General features: G+C 51.6%; 1 protein-coding gene across 2 annotated transcripts in view; it reads right to left on the bottom strand.

Moving 5' to 3' along the window:
• LOC309649284 (uncharacterized protein) overlaps positions 1 to 21,480 on the bottom strand; it is a 111,162-nt gene that overhangs the window by 38,416 nt on the left and 51,266 nt on the right. The window contains exon 2 of one of the 2 annotated variants that reach the window (XM_082439171.1): positions 743 to 4,116. The exons of the other annotated variant lie outside the window; for it this stretch is intronic. Coding sequence (XP_082295297.1) covers positions 4,099 to 4,116 — 18 coding nt within the window. The 3' untranslated portion in view covers positions 743 to 4,098. Of the gene's footprint in view, positions 1 to 742; positions 4,117 to 21,480 lie in introns of those variants that run through there. 2 annotated transcript variants of the gene reach the window in all.

Genomic DNA, 21,480 nt, shown 5'->3' with positions numbered 1-21,480 from the left:
GTGTGATTCGCTTAAGCGGAAACCTAAGGAGAGCTCAGCTATAGACAGACAGTGGTCAGGAAAGTTGACTTTGGGGAAAAGCAAGTGGGTTGCTGCTGAAAGGGGCCTGGGGGTAGCTTCTGGGGTGCTGGCCTGGGTTGCAGGTCCATGAGGTGAGGTGATTCATCGATCCACTCATTTGGTTGTACACCTTTGTAAGTAATACATCAGAAAATGAAAGAAGGGACTTCCCTAGTGGTACAGTGGCTAAGAATCCGCCTGCCAATGCAGGGGACACAGGTTCAAGCCCTGGTCTGGGAAGATCCCACATGCCGCGGAGCAATCTAAGCCCGTGCGCCACAACTACTGAAGCCTGCGCACTCTAGGGCCCACGTGCCGCAACTACTGAGCCCGCGCGCCTAGAGCCCATGCTCCGCAACAAGAGAAGCCACCGCAATGAGAAGCCTGTGCGCCACAACAAACAGTAGGCCCTGCTCGCCACAACTAGAGAGAAAGCCTGTGCGCAGCAACGAAGACCCAACGCAGCCAAAAATTTTTTTAAATAAATTAAAAAAAAAAAAGAAAACAAAATGAAAGAAGAAAAACGTTGAAAGGCTCTTACAGTGGATACTCATACATTCACCAGTTAGATGCTACAAAGAACATTTTATGACTCCTGCTTTTTCAGCTCTCTATCCATTCCTCTAGCCATCCACCAGGCCTCGGTATTAGTGTTAAATAATGATATTTTGACATGCAGGCCATAAAGCCAAAGTTTCTCAAACAACTCAGCCCGGCCTTCCCCACCACAGCTCTTCGCCAAGCCAGGGCCGCCTGCAAACCTACTTCCCCCGACTCCCGCCACCACTGCTCTCCCTGGCCCCATCACCTTGCTCCCTGCACCACCCCCCAAGTCCCACTCTGGGCCGATGAGCTGGAGAATGGAGATGTCGTGAAGTGGGCAAAAACTAAGGAAACATGTCCCTCTTCACGCTCAGACGCGTCTGGCCTCGCGCTGTCTGAACTGTACCATCACCCTGCAGGCTGCGTCCTCCAGTGGAACCAGTCCCAAGGCTGCAGGGCGCACGCCCCTGTGTGCTCACTCCTGGGAGCCCAGACGGACTCAAAACATGTCCAGAGCCATCCCGGAAACAGAGAAGAGTCCCGTAATTATGAAGTGAAATTCCTCTTCTCAGTTTTGTAGGGTAGGGAGCGGCTGAAAATCACTGAGGACCCAGGATGCCTGACCATCCCTCCAAAGAAACTTTGATTCTCCTCCACGGAGCTGCCTGGAAGCAGTAATGTAAACCTACTCCTCCTGGTGGGCTGGATCCTGCCCTGTGGGACCTGCAGTGGGAGAGGGGGTGCCTCCTGAGAAGAGGGGGCCTGTGTGTACTCGTGGGCAGGGGTAGATGCTCAGGCCTCTTAACCTTTTTTGTGCCTTGGAGCCCTTGGCTGTCTGGTGACTCTGGACCTCTTCTTAGAATAAACTTTTTTATTTTTTATTTTATTTATTATTTTTAAAAAATACACCTTTACTTTTTTTTTTTGGCCACACCGTGCGGCATGCAGGATCTTAGTTTCCCGACCAGGGGTCGAACCCATGCCCGCTGCGATGGAAGCGTGGAAACCACTGGACCGCCAGGGAAGTCCCAGAATAAACTTTTTAAATGGACAAAAGGAATTCATAGGATCGCAAGGGAACCTAGTGAAATATGGATCATAGTGAAATATGGTTATCAAAATATTTCTTAAAATTTGTGATAGAGCAAAAGATAACTTCTTTACTTTATTAAATAACAAGATCTAGCCGTAGGTGTGATAACTACCGTAACTTTGGAGTAGTGACAAAGATAACGATATTCCAAGATATCTACAATGGCAGGAACGGTATCTGAAAACATCTGGGATTTCTGTTAGTGACTGTGTCACAGGTACTGCTAACACTGCCACCGCAGCACTGACTACAGTCATTCTCCAAAGAAATGCTGCATGTCAGTTACAGGTTAGTGACAGTAAAGCTGTCATTTTTTTTTTTTTTCATATCCAGGTTCACAGATACCCAGAATTCTATCCATGGGCCTGAGGATAAGAACTCCTGGAAGTTAGGAGTTTTCTTTTTGTTCCCTTTATTTTATTCCCGATGATAAAATGCTCCCTGCACCTACATATATACACAAACGAAGTGACAGTTGAAAGGAGAGACTCAAACAGATATTTGTACACCAACGTGCACAGCAGAGCTACTCCCATTCACTAAAAGGTGCAAACAACCCAAATGCCCACTGACAGATGAGTGGATGAACAAAATGTGTGTGCACACACGCGCGCACACACACACACACACACAGACACACGAATGTTATTCAGCCTTCGAAAGGAAATTCTGACATGTTACAACATGGAGGAACCTTGAGGACATTATGCTAAGTGAGATAAGCCAGACACGAAAATACAAATACTGTCTGATTCCATTCACATGAGGGACCTAGAGTAGTCAGATATATAGAGACAGACAGTATCACGAGAACGTGGTTACGGGGACCTGGGGGTAGGGAGAGTGTGAAGTTAGGTGTTTACTAGGGACAGTTTCAGTCTGGGAAGATGAAAACATTCTGGAGACAGACGGTAGTGATGGTTACACAACAATGTGAATGTACTTAATGCCACAGAACTGTACACTTAAGAATGGCTAGGATGGTAAACTTTACGTTCTGTATATTTGACCACAATCATAAATAAACAAATCATACATTAATTAATTAATTAATTTTTAAAAAAACCACACTCCCTGTAGAACATGGAGGGCACTGGCTCTGTGAAAAGAGGAACAGCCTCCCCTGTGGCTGGGGGCTGGGCCGCCACACAGGCCTGGGCTTGCGAGCTGCTGTGACACCGTGGGCAGGTCACTTCACCTCTCTGGCTTCCATCTCCACTTCTGTAAGAGAGGGCTGTGGTCACAAGTGCAGCTGCCGCACTTTGGGCACAGGGGCCGCGCCCAGCACGGTGACAGTCACGCCGTCTTGCTGAGACTTCCGTAACCCCGAGGGGTTACAGCACTGTGCCTGTGCTTACAGGGGACTTAGCTGACCTCACCTGAGGTCACTGGCAGGCTGGGTTGACAGAGGAGCCCCAGGTCCGGCCCTGTGGTTATCTGGCTGGTGCTCGTTTACTGTCTCTCCCACTGGGCAGCAGGCTCCGGCGTGACAGACACCGTCTCTGTTCCATTTGCCGCACTATCCCCAGGGCCGGCGCTCAGGAGGCTCAGTAAATACCTGCTGGGCGACTGGAAGAATCAAGTTCTGTCTGACCGCAAAACTGGCTTTCCTTTTAAGCGAGGGACGGTGGCATGCACAGGGCCTGGGCTCTCAGGTCTCCACGTGGATGCTGTGATGCCCCCGGAGAGTCACAGGTCACTGTTCTCCCCAGGGCTGCCAGCAGAGGTGGGGCCGGAGGGAGCCACGGTTAGAGGGACTGAAAAATCCATCTACCTGCTGGTGGCCGCCCACGTACCGGCACATGTACCATGCACACCTGGCGAAAACACCGATGACTCAGAAACCAGGAGCTGCGAGTTTCTGCCAGTGTGCGAGGGGGTGGCTTTTGGTTCAAGGGGTCCCGGCTCTGGGAGAGAGCCGAGGGATGAGGTCAGCCTTACGGCCACGCTCCCTGGACGAGGGAGCTGCGCCTGGGCAAAAGGTCAGGGTTCCCTGAGGGTGACTCAGCGCAGGAGGCAACTCGGGGCGCTCAGCAGAGCGGCGCAGGCACCCAAGGCTGCCTTTGCCACCTCGCGGCCGGGGCCTCCAACCAGGGGGTGAGGGTGGTCAGGGAAATGGGCACAGCGCTCTCCCAACAAAAGCGCCATCATCGTGTTTCCTTTTCAGACCGCGCTCTAGGCCACAGTGCTCTTTCAGGGAGGGGGTTGGCAGTGACCTAGATTAGGCAAACACGGCTGGGCTGGGTGACTCAGGAACGTGAATTCGTCAGACTGCATTCGTAGGCTGCTGTGCCAGGGACGTGAGGGACGCCCTGCCTTTGGAGTCCCATCAACATGGGGGCGGGGGGGGTGGTTATGAAGCCCACCTTGCAGCCGAGTGACCATGGGCTCCAGGTCCCCCTCTATAAGACGAGGTTTATCTGCACAAGATGGCAAACACAGTGTTACCGTGCAGCAGGGAAAAGAAGTGAGCTAAATGGGAACCAACAGACACAGATCCCAAACCCGGGAGCAAACGGCGCAGAGGGGAAAAGCCACGTTGTAAGCACATTTTAAACACATACGCAAAGCAATGCTACATATTGTTTATGGTTACGTGTGTGTGTCAAAGTATTTAAAATCTAATGGAAAGATCTACACCAAATTTATAATAAAGGGCAGCTGGAGGCAGGTGCTGAGCTATAGGTCAAGGTAATTTCACTTTTCCAATGGTGTGTTATTCCTTTTACTTAAAAAGGCAAAGCAAAGAGGATAAAATATAAACAATGGTCAATCCTGGGTGGTAGAAACGTGGTTTTTGATATTAGTCTTTGATGCTTTCTGTTTGATTATTGGCTAACCTGAAAGTCATCTTGATATCTGTACGTGGTCAAGCAACGAATCCTATTGATTGTATATGTATCCTACATTGTGTTTTTCTTTTTAATTCTCAAAATTCAAAAAGAAGAAGTCTCGGGCTTCCCTGGTGGCGCAGTGGTTGAGAAGCCACCTGCCAATGCAGGGGACACAGGTTCAATCCCTGGTCCGGGAAGATCCCACGTGTCTCGGAGCAACTAAGCCCGTGCGCCGTAACTTCTGAGCCTGCGCTCTAGAGCCGGTGAGCCACAACTACTGAGCCCGCGTGCCGCAACTACTGAAGCCCGCACGCCTAGGGCCCGTGCTGCGCAACAAGAGAGGCCACTGCAATGAGAAGCCCGCGCACCGCAACGAAGAGTAGCCCCCGCTGGCCGCAACTAGAGAAAGCCCGCGTTCAGCAACGAAGACCCAACACAGCCAAAAATAAATAAATAAAATAAATAAATTTTTTTTTAAAAAAAGAAGTCTCCCAGAGTATGCAGTGTTCATTCAAAGTGCTCACTAAACTGCAGTCCTCCCAAAAACAACCCAGAGTCGGGGCGCCCCCCGGCTCAGCTAGTAGGCACTCCTCTGACCTCTGGCTACTTCAGGTGAAAAGAGTTGGTCCGCTCGGCCCCGGGGCCCTGCCACGAGGCCATGTTCCTGGGACAGGCACTTGAGGAGCTCTGGGTGTCCCGCAGTGGAGGCACCAGCACTGAGCCCTCCATCCTGCCCGTTTCAATGCAGGTATGGCCACCTGGAACACGGCTCTGATGGCAGGGTCCGATCCACCAATCACACCCCAGGAAACCCAGTGACGGCACCGACCTCCAATCGGAGCGCCTGCCTGGCATGAGCGAATCGTGTTGCCACACCAGGTTGACAGGATTTCAGCTCGAGGCAAAGACACTTCCTTTCTCTTGGGAAGCCTTTATCAAGGTGGATGTGCAATTTATGGACGGCGTTGTCCAACAATGAAACCAGCAGCCCCCGTGTCCGCCCACACTTAGCTCCTAAATTTCAGATTTCCTCTTAAATTGTAACAGTGCCTCTTGAATCCTGCTTACTCACTCTCCCTCCCTCATCTCTAGATAAAAAAGAAATGACATTCTGTATGCTATATCTCACTGTATCATCCGCTCGCCTTTCTATAGAGAAATCCTAGCTGTAAGATTTCAGATGCCAGAAGGGAAAAGAAACATTCAGGATACTTTTTTCCTTCCCCTGATCTTAGCCAACCCTCAAGTGAAGAAAAGTATCACGTGCTTGACAACCCGTGACCCCCATACCGTGGCCATGCTGAAATCTGGATGCAAGGTACCGCAGGAGTTTTACAAACCATCTGGTTTCTCCTGCAAATAAAGGCGGACTTGGATGGGAAAATATGGACTTGGAACTTGGATGGTTCTCTGGTTCACTCCAGGGAACCACCAGGAGGGGCTTTTTGGATCAGCTCCCCGCAGACCCCACCTGCTACTTTCAGGGTCCACATAAAGCCCCCTCCCTAGCTGAGGTGCCCCAGACATTCAGGGCCCTCCCCTTCTGGAGGCAGAAACACCCCCGTATAGCCCAGTCCTTCCAAGAAGCAGCAGTGGCATTTCGGGGGGGATGGCGACCTCAGCAGTAACCATTTTACAGAGCAGAGCGGCAGTGGGGGCAGCTCGTGTTGTGCTGTTCAGGGGGGCGGCGAATGCAGAGCCACCGGATAACTAAAACCTCTGCTGTCTTCCTGCCACTGCCGACCATCACCATAGGAACCACATCCTGCTGCTACCATGGCAACTGCACAGTACCATCCGCTCAGCAAGCAATGATGCAGAGGCCACTCGGGAAGGCTTGCTGCAAAAGGTCTTGGGGCTGACAGTGTCCTGCGGTCCACAGTCACGGGGACCGGGAAGTGACAGAAGCCTTCCGAAATGATTACAGCGGGGTTTAAAAGCCCTCCTCCTGCTCCTCAAGAATTAATTTACCCCCAAATTAAATCCTTTCTAAAGTACATTCCTGTTCCTGAGCTGCAGAAATCTCCAAAGTAAAATACATAAGATAAGAACCCTACAGGTACTTCTTTCCACACATGTCCACAGCTCAAATGGAGAGAGCAAGCTGTGACACCAAGGGGCTTCCACAGTAAGACCACAAGCTCCCTACGGGAGCCCCTACAGCAGACCAGGCACTTGGGAGAGGCCCTTCCAAAAGCAGCATCTGATTTCATCCTCACAACTCTGCTCATAAATTGAATTTCCCACTTCCTACCCATATTTTACAGAGGAATGAGGCTCAGAGAGGTTAAGTGACCTGTCCAAGGTCACACAGCACACTGGGCAGGGCTGTCAGAGTCTGACTCTCAGGCCCTGAGAAATTCTGGTCACCTTTATTATCTCCAATGCAGTGTTCAATGAATCAGGCCCTACTTATTAATAGTGGCTAATGGTGATTTTTAATAATATTATTTTCAATACACATTCACAGCTACTCCATAGAGATTGCTTACTTTGTGCTAGGCCCTGTGCTAGATACTTTACATGGGGCATCTTATTTGTGTCTCCCAGAGACCATGAGGCAGAAGCTACTACAGACGTGGAAACACATTCACAGCTACTCCATAGAGATTGCTTACTTTGTGCTAGGCATTGTGCTAGATACTTTACATGGGGCATTTTATGTGTCTCCCAGAGACTATGAGGCAGAAACTACTACAGATGAGGAAACTGAGGTGCAGCGAGGTGAAATGACTTGTCTGAGGGCATAGAGCAACCAAGAGGCAGACATGGGGTTCAAACTCGGCCAGCTAGACTCCAGAGCTGGGGCTCTTGACCACCGGCTTCCCAACCACACGCGCAGCTGAAACATAAGCATTAGACCCCAGCTAGCTAGCACAGCTTCCCAAGGCCTCCCAACCCTCTGGGCTGCGCCCGTCACCCCATGACACTGTTTGAAAGGACCCTGCTTGGCCTCACAGGAGCATCTGCGTCAGCACCCACGGCTGCGTCCATGCAGCCCCTCCACAAATCCTAATGACGGCTTCAGTGAACGGCCCCCTCCGTGCACACGGGACCTTCCAGGGAGTCATGACTTCAATGCTCCCTCTTCATTCAGAGGCAATGATTTCAGAAGCCACTTCCCATTCACTGCAGTCCAGGGAGACAGGGCCCTCAAGGTCGAGGGCGTGAAGGGAGGAAACAATAGTCTAGCCCGTCCCTGCACCTCACAAAGGCATTTCCATGGTGTAAAGACTCAGTAGAGCCATATGAAATTGCCGTTTTGTAGGGTAAAAGTGGCCAAATGCTGGCAATTTCATATGGCTTATCCTAATGTCTGAGCCTCATTACAATTCCACTTTACAGATGAGCAAACTGAGGCTCAGGGAGGGTTAGTGACCTGTCCAAGGTCACAGAGACAGGAAGTAGGAGATGCAGCACTGCAGCCAGGTCGCTCTGGTTTCACAGTCAAAGTCCTTTCCCTCCACCAAGCCATGCTGTTTCCCCGAGTGCCCTGGGGGCTGGGAAGCCCAGCGAGGCTGTGACTGAGTGGGAAAACAGACCAGAGAAACCACTTCCTGTACTCTATAAGATCTGAGTTAGGAGGCCAGGGGGCTAGGACTTTCTCTGGAGGTCCAGGCTCTGCTGTCAAATGCAAGCAGGCCCAGTGTAGTGGTGGGACCAGCAATTACAGGGATTTTGTCTCATACTTTTAAATCAATATCAATAGACACAGAACACAGGAAGCAGGTACACAGTTACTTAATCGGTTTGAGCTCAGCTGGCTAATGAGTAAGGTAGGACGCTAACGCCCACTGCACAGTGCTGGCTGAGAAATAAACGCCATCGTGTGAGCCACAAGCCCGGCACCACTCTTGGGACACAGGCGGGACTCAGAATCCGCACTTCCCTTAACCACGGCTGGCCTCTGGACCTCTTGCCAGGCTGGTGGGGTGCGGCCCAGCCTGGTCCCTTCCCAAGCCTGTGCCCTCCTTCTTTCCCTGAAAGGTTCAGGCATTTCCTGTATTCCGTCCACCATGAGAAAGCCATTGTTTTGATTCACGACCCTGACACCTCTCTCCGTTTCCCAACTCTGTGGCGTCAAAAGCTCAGGGGACAGACAGTGAGCCAGGTGAACTGAGCCCTTCGCAAATGGCAGGTCACGCTTTCAAAATCACGACAGATTTTTCTGTGCTCAGCGATCTTCTGATCAAAGAGAGAGCCAAACAGGAAATGTAGGGATGAGATAATCCACAGGCTTTAGCCATGGGGGTTTCAAAGGTGACTTGGGAAATAGCATCTCATTGACTCAGCCCTTCCAAAGGATGGCAAGTCCTCAAGGAGCTGCATTACCTGCTCCCCTCTCCATTCCCATAACCCACCCACACAAACACACACACACACACACACACACACACACACACACACACACACAAACAAGAGTTAACCATGGTGGGGTGAGGGTAAGGGGCATTCAAAGGAACTCCTTTCATTTACTTTGCCTGCAAAGAAATTCCACAAATCCATTGATGTCCACTCTCCTAGAAAATCCAACAACTATAAGAGGTTCCCACTGTTGTGATGTGAGGTCAAGGTTGAAAACAGATGTTTTAAGCCAACTTTGTGCCACAGCTGCATCTTCCAAGTCTCCAGGGAAGACTTAAGTCCAAAATGGCATTCCCGAAGGATGGGACTGTTTCCGACATATTCCCAACAGAGACAAGGCTGTTCCATGTTTCTTCTGGAGAAAATGTTTCCAGTCTCCCTAGTGTTTTGAGGGGAGATTCCTCGGACACACTAGCTTAAACATGGGGGTGTCTTTCCGTCGATACACCATTACTTATTTTACAGTTACGTAGCTAACACATTAATACAGTGTCGTCATAAAAACTCAACAATCCAGAAATATGAAGAGCGAAAAGCAACAAAGTCAGCTTCACCTGGATTCAATCCCACTGGCTTCCCCGGTGATAATCCCTTTTGCCAGTTTGCGGGTGTTTCCTTGGAGTCATTTTCTAGGCATTTATGTGCATGTAAAAAAAGACCTTATGTTTTATGCTTTGGTGTGACAATGGGTCTCAAACAACAGCATGTCTTGGGCATCCTTCCGCGGCAATGCATTTTAGATGAACCTCACTCTTTTTCGTCATGCATCATACCCCACAGGATCAACGGACTGAAACGTACTGACCGAGTCCTTCACTGACAAACCCGGACGCCGTCTCTAGCTTTTCACTCTGCTCCCTTACACATCCTTGGGCATGTCTCTAGACGCACGAGGGAGAACTTCTTTAGGACAGACAGCTAGACGCTTTGGTACCTATCGCCAGGCCCCCGGACTCAGCGGTACACAGCCAGACCCGGTCCCAGCCCCGTGGAGTCCTGAGCCCCGAGGGAGCACCGAGTGCCGTCATCCACGGGACACACAGGCTGGGGAGGCAGGGCCAGCTTCCGCTAGTGGGGAAGACGGACATCAGAGCGTCCAGGGAGGGGCGCTGGGGACAGATTCCAAGCCTGGTAAGAGCACACGCCTGCCAAGAGCAAGCGGGCAGTCGGCGTGCCGTTCCTTAGGAAGAAGACGCAGCCAGTGTGACGGAGACCCTGCTGGAGAGGGTGGTGGAGAGGGAGAAGCAGACTCCGAGGAGAAGCGTGATTCGATTTTATACTTCAGCAAGCACCCAGGGGAGCCAGGAAAGAGAAAGCAGACTGAGATGACAAGCCGGGCCCCAAGGAAAGGCATGGGCAGACTGAAGCTTGAGGAGGGGAGAGCCTGCGCGCTTGGAAAACGGCAGAGGGAAAAAGAATTTATGGCTGAGACCTGAATCAGGTGACAAGACTGGAAATCACGCAGAAGCTGGGACCGTGGGGTCTTCATCTGGTGGATCAGAGGCATCTAACCAGAGACAGAAGCCCCTAGCGTGTTTGAACTGAGGGACTTAATGCAGGGAAATGGGTACACAGGGATGGAAGAGCTGAGAAGTCAAATGGGGGACGCGGAGGAGCCCCGGAGATCAGCACCAGCAGGAAACTGCCACCACCCCTAGACAGGAAAGACAGAGGGAGGGAGTGGCAGTCCTGACGCCCGGGGGCTGGGGACAGAACCACAGCCTGTCCAGTGGAAGCCGGGGCCACGGGGGAGGGGCAGCTGCTGTCACAGAGACTTCCGGAGACAGAGAGGGGGAGAACTCCTCCAGCCTTCCGCTGGCTCCTCCCACTGGCCAAACCCAGTGACACAGGCACTCGGGACATGTGGCCTGCAGGGTCGCGCCCTCTCCCCGGCACCCAGCGGGAGAGAGGAAGGGCAAGGAATGGACCCGGAGTCAGCAAGTCCAGACCAGCACAGCTAAGACTCTGGTACCTGGAGTAGCACCTGGTGCAGGAGACACGTCTCCTAAAAGCATAAATAAAGCCCAGATGGCATCAGAGGCCCTCCAGGCCTACGATCGATTTCCCGATAGCCACTGACGCTGCTCTCAGAGTGACGAAATCCACCTCTCGTTATCTGAGCCCGGTCCGCATGCCCCACATCCAAGAGCTGGTCGATAGCGTGTTCTCTGAAAACAGCAGCCAAGGGGTGCCCACCTGCCTGGCCTCAGAGCCGGGACCGCACGTGCCCCTCCCCTCCCATCCCCACAGACGACAGTACCATCCAGCGGAGGCTGATTTCCACACCGTGAAGCAGGAGGGACCCCAAAGGTTCAGGGATAAGAACCGGGACTCACTTAAAGCGTGAGTCATGGGACATGCCTGGCGGTCCAGTGGTTAAGACTCCGCCTTCCAATGCAGGGGGTGTGGGTTCGATCCCTGGTTGGGGAGCTAAGATCCCACATGCCTTGCGGCCAAAAAACCAAAACATAAAACAAAAGCAATATTGTAACAAAATTCAATAAAGACTTTTAAAAAATGGTCCATATCCAAAAAAAAAAAATCTTAAAAGAAAAAAGAAAAATGTGAGTCACTTTGAGGCCTCCAAGTGCAAGTGAGAGGATCCAGCCTCACCTGCCCAGTCAATCCTGAAATCCTGCTCAGGGTCTCTGGCACATCCTGGCTCAGAATAAAGGCCCACTGCCAGTAGGTTTCTCTCTGCTACAGCCTGTGCTTCAGCCTAGCTGGGAGAAGACATGGGGAAGAAGCTGAGAGCTTTGCGGCTGCCCGGCTCTGCCAGTAACCGGCTGGGTGGCTATGGGTCACCCCGGGCTCGGGCTCCAGCTCTGGGAAACGGGAAGGATAGGATCTCCCTCCAGGGCTGCTGGGAGATTTACTGAAATGGTGCCCGGTTCTCAAACAATGACATTCGGGTGAGCCATTCACTGCACCTCCTGTCACTGGAGCAAAGGGCCCCATTCTGGGCCCATGGCAGCCACTTCGGACAGACAGTTGTATTAATATTAACTAGAGTAATAATGCTGGCACTGACCCAGCACAGGCACGTGCCAGGTGTTATCCTAAGGACTTCATATCTCTTAAGCCACTTAATCTTCACAAGCCTGGGAGGTAGGAAATATAATTACGCCCATTTTACAGATGAGGAGACTGAGGCACTGAGAAGTTCAGAAACCAACCCATGAACTCACAGTTTGTAACAGGTGGAGCCAGAACTCGTTCGCAGGCACCCCAGAGCCCACACGATTAACCACCTTGCTCGCACGATCCATTACGGGTGCCCACTACGTGCCAGGAACTACGTGAAAGGCTCCCCATTTTATGGATGAAGAAATGGAGGCTCAGGGAGGTGAAGCCACTTGTCCAGGGGTCACAGGCTAACAAGTAGCCACGCAGGTTGGGACCTAGGTGGTCTCATTCCAGAACTATACTCCTGACCCACGGGCTCAGCCTTGTTGCCAAGGTCAGGTTGGTCTGCCCTTCCACTCTCCTTGCTCCATTTCTGGAAACTTCTCTCATCCTCATCCTCTGGGGGTGGTCACACGTCCCCCAAAGGGGAAGCTTTCTTGGTCACTCTCTTCCTCCCTGCCCACCCTCCCCTCAGCTGCATGGGTCGGAACACCTGCCCTCCTCACAACAAATCCGCACACAAATCCACCCTCAAATAGACCAGAAGTTTCACCGGATTCTAGCCTCTTATATAGTAAATACATGAAGTCATTCTCCATAAACAAACAAATTATTCTGGGGACCGAGAGTCTCTGGACATCAACAAAGCTGGCAGCGTTTTTCTTTTTTTTTTTTTGTTTTCTTTTGTTTTTTTAAACTAGCAGCAGCAACCAGAACAGAAGCCCCGAGGTCCATTTAGGGGTCCGGTCACAGAGCCTTCCTTGAGCCCATGATCGCGCTGGGTACTCGGGACAAGCCCGGCCAGGGCAAGGGGAGCAGAGCAAATATTGACAATAGTGCAGAGGCTGCAAGTCAGCACAGTGAAATCCACGCCCAGAGGCTCTGAGAGCTGGAGCCGTGCCGCTGGGCCAGGGACCGGCTCCAGTTTTGCCTGGGCCCCCAGGGACAGCCCGGTCTGGGAAGTGTCAGAGCCGGCCCTCGCACCCCGGCCAGTGCCCCTCGCAGGAGGACGGGCGGCTCCCACATCAGCACCCTCGGCGCGACCCTGTAGGTTTCACCCCAGCTCCCCACGCGCTTGGCCCTGGGAGGGTGTCCTGAGGCCACAGGGAATCAAAGGCCAGCTCTATTTTCGAGTTGGCCTCTCGGGAGAATCCCAGGGTGGAGCGGAACCCAATCCAGCCAGGTGGTGTGACAGATCAGCTTTCGGTCCCTTCATTCACTCGACAGCCGTTTCCGGAACACCTACTATGTGTGGGGCCCGAGCCAGCAGTGCTGGCCTGGCTCCTCCACTCCAGCCTCTGGCTGGCACCTTGGCAACGAGGCCAGCGGGGGAGGTGGCACCTATGAATAGCCCGCTGGCACGAAGCCCCTACATCCCGGGCCTGGTGAGCAGCGGTGAATGCGGGCAGGCCCCACTCCTTCTGGAAGAAAGGGAATCTTCCCATCAGCTGAAAAGAGGAGAGAACTTGGAGATTCACAAAGGGTTTAGGCGAGGAGTCAAAATCAAGGCAAGAGGTTCCCACTGGCCATAGGTGGGACAATCTGGACATCAAAAAGATGTTGGATTCAAACATTGGATTCAAACACATCAAGTATAAATTTAAACCCCTGAATTCACATTGATAGTAAAAAAAAATTTTTTTTAAAACCTTGGGAAGGTTCTACCAAATCAGCTCATTGCTCTAAAACTTGGCGATACGGGGGAAGACTGAAGCTTTTTTCCCTGCCTTTTCTGTGTAAACTGAACTTCAGTACTAACAAGTAGCTGATGAAGTGAAGCCCTTTTTAGAATAATTCCATCTAACAAATGAAGAAGGAAAGGTAGACTTAAACTATCGTCTCTCCGCATCCCTGAGGAAATAATGCACCCCAGCATGATCGCTGATGACAACTAAAAACTAAGCAGGAAAGCCGGCGGCTGTTATATTAGACAGCACAGGTGTAGAGCTAACTATAAAGTCACAGGAGGTGCAGAAAATTTACAGGGAATACAGGGTACAGAGGAACGAGCTCGATGACACCACGAGGAAGCAATTGGCAAAACTGGGGGGATGGAAAATTCCACAAGATACATGACCTGATTCCAAAAGAGAGTTAAAAACCCTTAAGAGACATATTAAGCAACCGTGATGTACTGACCATGTTTGGATTCTTCTTTGAACAAATCACAACCAAAATCATTTATGACACAATTGGGGAAATGTGACAGGGCGTTTGACATCAAGGAATCATTGTTAGTTTCTTAGGCAGGAGAATGGCATTACGTTTCTATTTATTTTTGTAAAGATACCTTATTTTTTAGAGATACCTATTTAAGTAATCCCTGATGAAGTGAGAAGATGTCAGGGAATTGCTTCCAGATAATTCCATGGCTGGGGGAGAGGGGAGTGGCGGGGGGAGACTTACTGAACAAGACTGGCCCAGAGCTGGTAACTGTTGAAGCTGGTGACGGGTGCGCAGGGGGTCATTTTACTCTTCTCTGGTGCCAGAATGTGTTTTTAAATTTCCCAAAATAAAGGTTTGATTTATTTTTTTCTTTTAATTAGAGACAAAACCATGAGTCTCGGGCTGGTCTGAGGCAGCAGAACAGAGGGTGGTGTTGGAACACTGACAGCCAGCCCTGGAATCTCGCCTCCAGGATTGAAACCCTGGCGTTGTCACTGGCTGGTCACGTGACTGCACGTGTCCCTTCACTGCCAAACCTCAGTTTACTTCTCTGTTAAGTGGAGCTAATCACAATGGTGCTTCCCTGGGAGACCGTTATGAGGATTACAAAAAATAATCCAAACTAAGGGCTTAGCCCATAATAACGTCAGGCGGCAATATCACCAGCGTTACCGGTTTTGACATCATCATCTTCAGAGAGAATGTTGGAGACGAGGTGTCCGTCCTGAGCACTTTCTAAGGTGAGCTCCAGGGTCCTCACCCTGGGAAACGAAGGACCTGGTACCTGAGCTCTGCAGCTCTTGGGCAGCTGTGAGGAGCGAGTGTCTCCTCGTCCCCGAATGGACCTTGAGAACCATAAATTCCAGGAGGAAGAAGGTGGAAGGACGCTGATGACCGTCATCGAAGCCTCGACGGGGCGCTCATAGGGCGAGAAGGCGAAGCCCAGCTAGACGGCGCCTGCCAAATGGCCCATCAGAGATAAAAGAGGACCCTCATCCGAAAGTGTAATGTAAACCGATCAGAAAACGAGGTGCGTTTGCCAGCCAGATCCGATTTAGGCAACGTTCCTCCGGGGCAGGACTTCTAGGTGGAGTTCCAGACAAAGGGCCTCCTCCCAGAGAAGTGGGGAAGCCATTCCACTCCGTCCTACCAATCGCACTTCCACGCTCCAGCCCATCTGGTCAGGGGAGACAGGAGGACAGCTCTTTGGGGTCCTGGGTCCCGGGTAAGACCCAGCCACAGAGATGTAGCTGGGGCAGGTGGGCCCAAGAGAAAGCGGGTCAGACCATGCCCTTGGGTGGCCCAGGCAGGGTTCGGGAGCCAACCCGAAAGATGCCCCCACCTGACTCAAGGGAAATGCTCTGCGCTGGGGCCACACTGGCCCGACCTGCTCGGGATGACGGGAGGAGATGGACAAACGGGGCAGGAGGGAAAGACAGCCAGACCGCGACTCCGTGAGCGCCCACCCTATCATGAAGGCCATTCCCATTTTTCGTGCTGACAGGGCTCAAGTTCAGAGAGGCGCCGGAGGTGACACAGACAGGAAGCAGGGGAGCCTCTGTTTCAAACCCAGTGACTATCTCCAAAGCCACGCTCCCTCCAGCCAGTGCACGCTGCCCAGGGCCTGGGTGGTGGGGACGAAACCCCAAGAGGCGGGGAGGCACACACGCTGGGTGGTCCTGCCAGGGCCGCACCGGCTCTGCAGGACGGAGCTAATAAAAGCCCACCGCAGTGAGAATGACGTCCCAGAGGCAGGACGAGGGCCCGCCATGTGGGGAGCACGCGTCACCTTCGCAGACTTGTACGAGCCTGCTGGCTTTTCTCCCTGGAGGGTGATCTTTCTTTGAAAAACAGTAAATAATGATTTCCCTCCGCATCATGAAAGCTGCTTCTCTTCGGGCAGAGTGAAAGGGAACCGGACTTTGATGACAGAGTTCATTCCTGGGAGTGGCGGGACTTCACACCAAGCAAGAAGGGGGCTGTACATCCCAAATATCCAAATTCCTTCGGAATGAAGGCATCACGGGCTGAATTTTGCAAGCAACTGGCCGGCGGAACCGAGGGAGGCTGGCTCTGGGCCGTGACACTTGTTCTCCTAAGCATTTCCCAACCCAGGCTGCATCGCTGACGAAGCACATGTCAGGCCCCGGGATACGAGGCCCAGCCCAGCCTGGGGCCTGCTCTCTCCACAGGCCACCCCAGGCCTCCACACACTGTCCTGAGACCTTCCTCAGGGGCACCCTCTCGGGGCAGCGCGGTTCGGAAATATCTCTCAATATTCCAAAGGCACATAACCTTTGACCCAGCTACTCCACTTCTAGGAATTTATCCCAGAGACAAGCTTGCACGTCTCAAAGATATATGTATGTGGCTGATCGTCACCAGCATTACTTGAAAGAGCAAAAGGCTGGAAACAAACCCATCATAAGGGAATGGTTCTGTAAATCCAAACAGGGGAATACTCCGCAGCCACAAAGAGAGAACGAGGGAGCCGTACTGATAGAAATAAATAATACAGGAACGTGTGTGCGGGATTCCATCATTTGTTTAAACAAACAAAACAGAAAATAAAAATATGCACGCATCTGCTTGTGTGTACCTAGGCTACCTCTGGAGATGGGACCACTTTTGTCCTTCAGAGATCCTCAAAACTGGCCTGGTGTCCTAGGCAGCAATAGGACGCAACACACGCCCTCAGCACTATTGGCACTGTCGTTACAAACCCTCCCTAGAGCCCAAGCCTCTTGTTCCTCCAAGAACTCCAAATATAAAGGAGGCAAACACTCAGTAACCCACATCCACTCCATCAGGAAATCTCACTCAAGTCTTGTGTTTAATCCTAAAAAGCCTTGTGAATTTTGCATTCCACCCCATATCGGCGCCTGCTCTAATAGCAGACTCATATTTTAAATGACTCCTTAGTTAGGCTGTTGAAACCTTCCCCATCACCAAGTCTGCTTCTAAAATGGATGCTTCCAGAAAGGGGTGCCATATTACAAATTACACACCAGTGAAATCACTTAACCTTTCCCTCCGTCAAGTAAAATGCTCATTCCAAGAGGATGAGCCATGTCTTCAATTATAGATTAGCTAAAAGACTTAACCTTCTCCCTCTGAATCGACAAGTCAAGCAGATACGTGGGGAAGACACACCGAGTTAGCCTATGGTTTCTGGAACTCCTGATTCCCCGTGGGCTGCACGTACCCTGTTTGAGAGGAGTAGTTTGAGGCCCATCTTTCAATCTGCAGAGTGCAGGTGCCCGAGCCCCCCAAGAGCCAGGCCACAGGGCTGCATCTCAGGGCACATTTAGAAAAAAGGCTTTGAGCCACGTCGACTTCAAAGACCCACTTTATTCTCCTCCCACTTAATAATCTTTATATTTGGAAAACCTCCCCTGCCCCCAACTAGTGTTCTTAAGCCATTACCAACTTTTATTTCCATCTTCCATTTTTATTTCCATTTTCCAATGCTACTTCCATAGCACAAGGACAGTTTTTTTTTTTTTTTTAATTGTAAATGTCAATAAAAGGAAGGATCAGGTTTCCCTGTGTAATAAAGTGGCTGAACTTAACTTAGCCGGGATCCAGGTCTCAAGAACAAATGTCAAGACTGCACTGGGCTTTCTGAAGGGTTCAAAATTTCTCCGGGGAGCCTGCCTCATTACTATCTTGTGGGATCCCAACTCAGTAAAACAGTTGAGCGCAAGCTCAGAATCACACAGACCTGGATCCAACCCCAGCTCAGCCAACTGTGCGACCTAGAGGAAGTTCCTTCACCTCTCTGAGCCTTGGTGGCCTCATCCATAAAATGAGGCTAAGAACAGTCCCACCTGTTAGGGTTGCAGAAGGATGAACCGAGATAATGTGTGCAAATGGCTCAGCCTGGTGCCTAGCACATAGTAAGCACCCAATCAACGGTAGTTCGTGTTATTCCTGATTTACACCAGCCCCTGCTTCACTAAGGAGAGCCCCGAGGTCCGGGAAGGGAAATTATCTTGGCCAACATGTCAGAGTAGCTTCCTGACGCTGCTCAACATTTCTTCCCTTGCACAGCCTGGCGGAAGTAGACAAGACTTTCAGTTCCCAAACCAAGAAAGCACTAAAGCTACCCTCCAGCAGGGCCCGGAACCCAGTCCAGAGGGCCCCACCTGATGCCCTGGGCCCACGGACCCTGCTGCCTTTGTAAATGGCGGGACAAAATCAGCAGCCCTGAGGTTGTGGGAGCCTGGCCGGCCCAGAGGACCAGTCACACCCAGAGCAGGAACAGGCAGGAGTGTGGTAACAGGGCTGTTCCCAAACACGCAGGTCTCCTCCTTTATCCAGGCACAGGGTGGGGCTCCACTTCCCCCCTCCTTAAATTGTAGGTGTGGCTGTGTGACTTGCTCCAGCCAGTGCAATGGCAAAAGTGACGTGTGTCACTTGCAGGTCCATGTACAAGTTGCCACATCTCTTATCCTGCCTTCCTGGTGGGGGAAACATATGTTGACATGGGGCCTCCACCAGCCTGGGGCCCCGTGTATTCCAGAGATGAGCAAGGCCCCTGCTGAAGTGCCCCGGACGTTTAGCACGAAGGAGAAATAAACTTCAGTTGTGTAAAGCTACTGGTGGGCAGGGCTGTTTGTTACTGCGGCATAACCTAGCCTAACTGGCTGATACAAGGAGTTAAAGAGCACAGTCTATGGCAGCATTTCTTAACCTACTTATTGTGAGAGACCAGTTTTCACTTTTATTTTTAATTTCCAATCCATTGCAGACCAATACTTTTGAAAAACACAATAAAAACAACATTGCAATGTTAAATTACTAGAAAAGTGTCTACACCCTTATTCTCTCTCTCTGTACTCATCTCCTCGCAGATCGGCACAGATCGCGGGCCACACTGCAGAGGCACAGTCTGTGGCTCAAGACAAAGGTGGGCTCAAGACAAAGGTGGGCTCAAGCCCCAGCTCCACATTTTTCTAACAATGGGGAAATAATTGTACCTTTTCAAGCCTCAAGTCTCCATTTGTAGAGTAAGGATTTTCATGTGAGGATTTAAACATGAAGCACATAGACCACAACGCCAGGTGTGAAGAAGGGGCTCGATAAATGTCAGCTCCTCGTCCACATCCTGTCCTGTTCTTGGGTGGCGCCCATGTCACACACAGGCCCAGCGGCTGGCTCCGGGATCTGGGCGGGGCCGCAGGCTGCAGGCAGCCTCAGAGAACAAGGCAGTGGGCTGAGATGCAGACACCCTCCCTGAGTTAAGGTGGTCAGACTGGGCAGGCTTCCTGGTCGTCCACTGAAACCAGAGGATAATAACTACTGTCTCGGCACCATGAGGAAAATCTTAAGATAATTTATAACCAGGATGGAACCAGGGCTCACCGCCACTTGCGAGGCGTCATAAATTACTGATACCTCACAGTGACCCCGTGAGACGGGTACCAATAAAGCCTCTTTTGCAGGAGAGGAAACTGAGGCTCAGCGTGGCTAAGCAACGTACCTGCTGACACACAGCAGAGGCCGCTGTGGTCACCCACGGCTGGCTTCACTCCAGAGAAGGGTGACCAACTGCCCTCTTTCCCTGGGACTTGGGACTTCCCAGTGAGGAGACAGGGGTGAGCGGTTCCCCCAACCCCAGAGCCCTGTGTTCTTCAGCCACCGTATTTAGCACGTGCCGAACTAGGGCAGGTCTTTAATAAAACATCCACCGGGAAAGCCACATCCCACGACATCCCGCAAACACATCTAAGGACAGGGAGACAGGGCGCAATGGGTGTGCACCAAAGATAAACCAATTACCAGGCATCTTGAGGACAGCAGTGGCTCCACACAGCCTGGGGACCGGCCCTGCCCCGAGGCCCGCTCAGGAATGGAAATTTCTAAATACCGATCACATAACCAGAAGCTGTTTTCTGGCCGGCTTCTTTTTCTTTTTTTTTTTTAATTCAAACAATAGCTAATCAGAATGTGCTGGGTTGGTGACATATTGTCACAATTTGCCAAACAAAGCAAGGGGACTAAGATCCCAACGGGGGTAATGCTTTTCATTTCTTACAAGGGCGGGTCTTGGGCGTGACTTCATCTTCCAGAGCTGCTGGCTGTGTCCTCTGTCTCCCTTCTCGTCACCCCCCCACCCCACCCCCGGCCCATAGCACGACACCCGAACGCTTGGCATGTGAGAGATGCCCAGCGCAGTCGGTGAGTGAACTGATGCGGGAGGACATGTCTGTTCTGCAGGGACTCGGGCGACCCCCAGGCTACCCAGGCTGGTGGTGATGGCTGTGTCACCTCCCCCTCCACCGTTCCCGTGGATCCTGTGCCCACGGTGTTCCCGGGCCTGTCCTAAGGGCGCCACACGTAAGCTGACCACATCATCTATCCTCCAAATGGGACAGTCTGGGGAATGACTTGAAATGGGGCATGACTGATAATTATACCGGGACTACAAATGTAACCTGGGACTGTCCCAAGCAAAACGGGATAGAGATCCCCCTGCGGAAGGACAGCACCTCATCTTACCCTACCTAGAGCGACACGTAGCTCCGTGGGAACAAGCCCAGACGCTGAGGCCAGACTTTCTGGTCTAAAGCCCAGCCCTGCCACCAACCAGCAGCGTGAGTTACTTGACCTCTCTGGGCCCCGGTCTCCTCATCTGTGTCATGGAGCTAAGTAGCAGCGGCCTCAGAGGGCTGCTGCAAAGATCACACTAGTTAATATTTGCAAAGCCTTAATGCAGGACCTAGCATGTGGTAGGTGCATTATATGGGTGTTTAATGAATCAAGAAGTTCTACCATTCCCAGGGGAGTACGAGAATCATCAGTGTTTTACAAATAAGGAAACTAAGGCACAGAGGGGTTACGTAACTTGCTAGTTAGTGGCAGAACTGGATTCGAACCTAAGACTCGGGCCGTGTCTTAACCACCGGCAGTCCTACCCCCACTTCCCCCAATGGGGAGCACAGCACTTCCTCTCCCCGTTTGGGGGTTTAGGTCACAGGTCAAGTAAGAGGTGCAAGAAGGCCTGAATCCACACGTGGCACATGGCACTGCCAGAGCTCGCCCTAGGCCCGGAGAGGTGGCTGACTCAGAGGAGGGGGTCTGGGTCCCCTGAGGCTGTGTGGCGTTTGCAAAACCAAGAGGCCCCCGTCCCATAATGGGCACTGCTGCCTCAGTCACAAGCCAGAGTTCCCCTTTTTCCCTCTAGCCAAATTACTCGAGCTCAGAAATTCCTTTGCAAGACAAGACTGAAATGCAATATCGGGCCCAGTGGAATTTCACTAACACAAATTGCCGAGTTCTCCAGGAAAA

The sequence above is a fragment of the Balaenoptera physalus genome (assembly GCF_965194825.1).
Source record: "Balaenoptera physalus genome assembly, chromosome: 19".
NCBI lineage: Eukaryota > Metazoa > Chordata > Mammalia > Artiodactyla > Balaenopteridae > Balaenoptera > Balaenoptera physalus.
The sequence above is the reverse complement of the archived record's forward strand: the minus strand, read 5'-3'. Positions and strand labels throughout refer to the sequence as shown.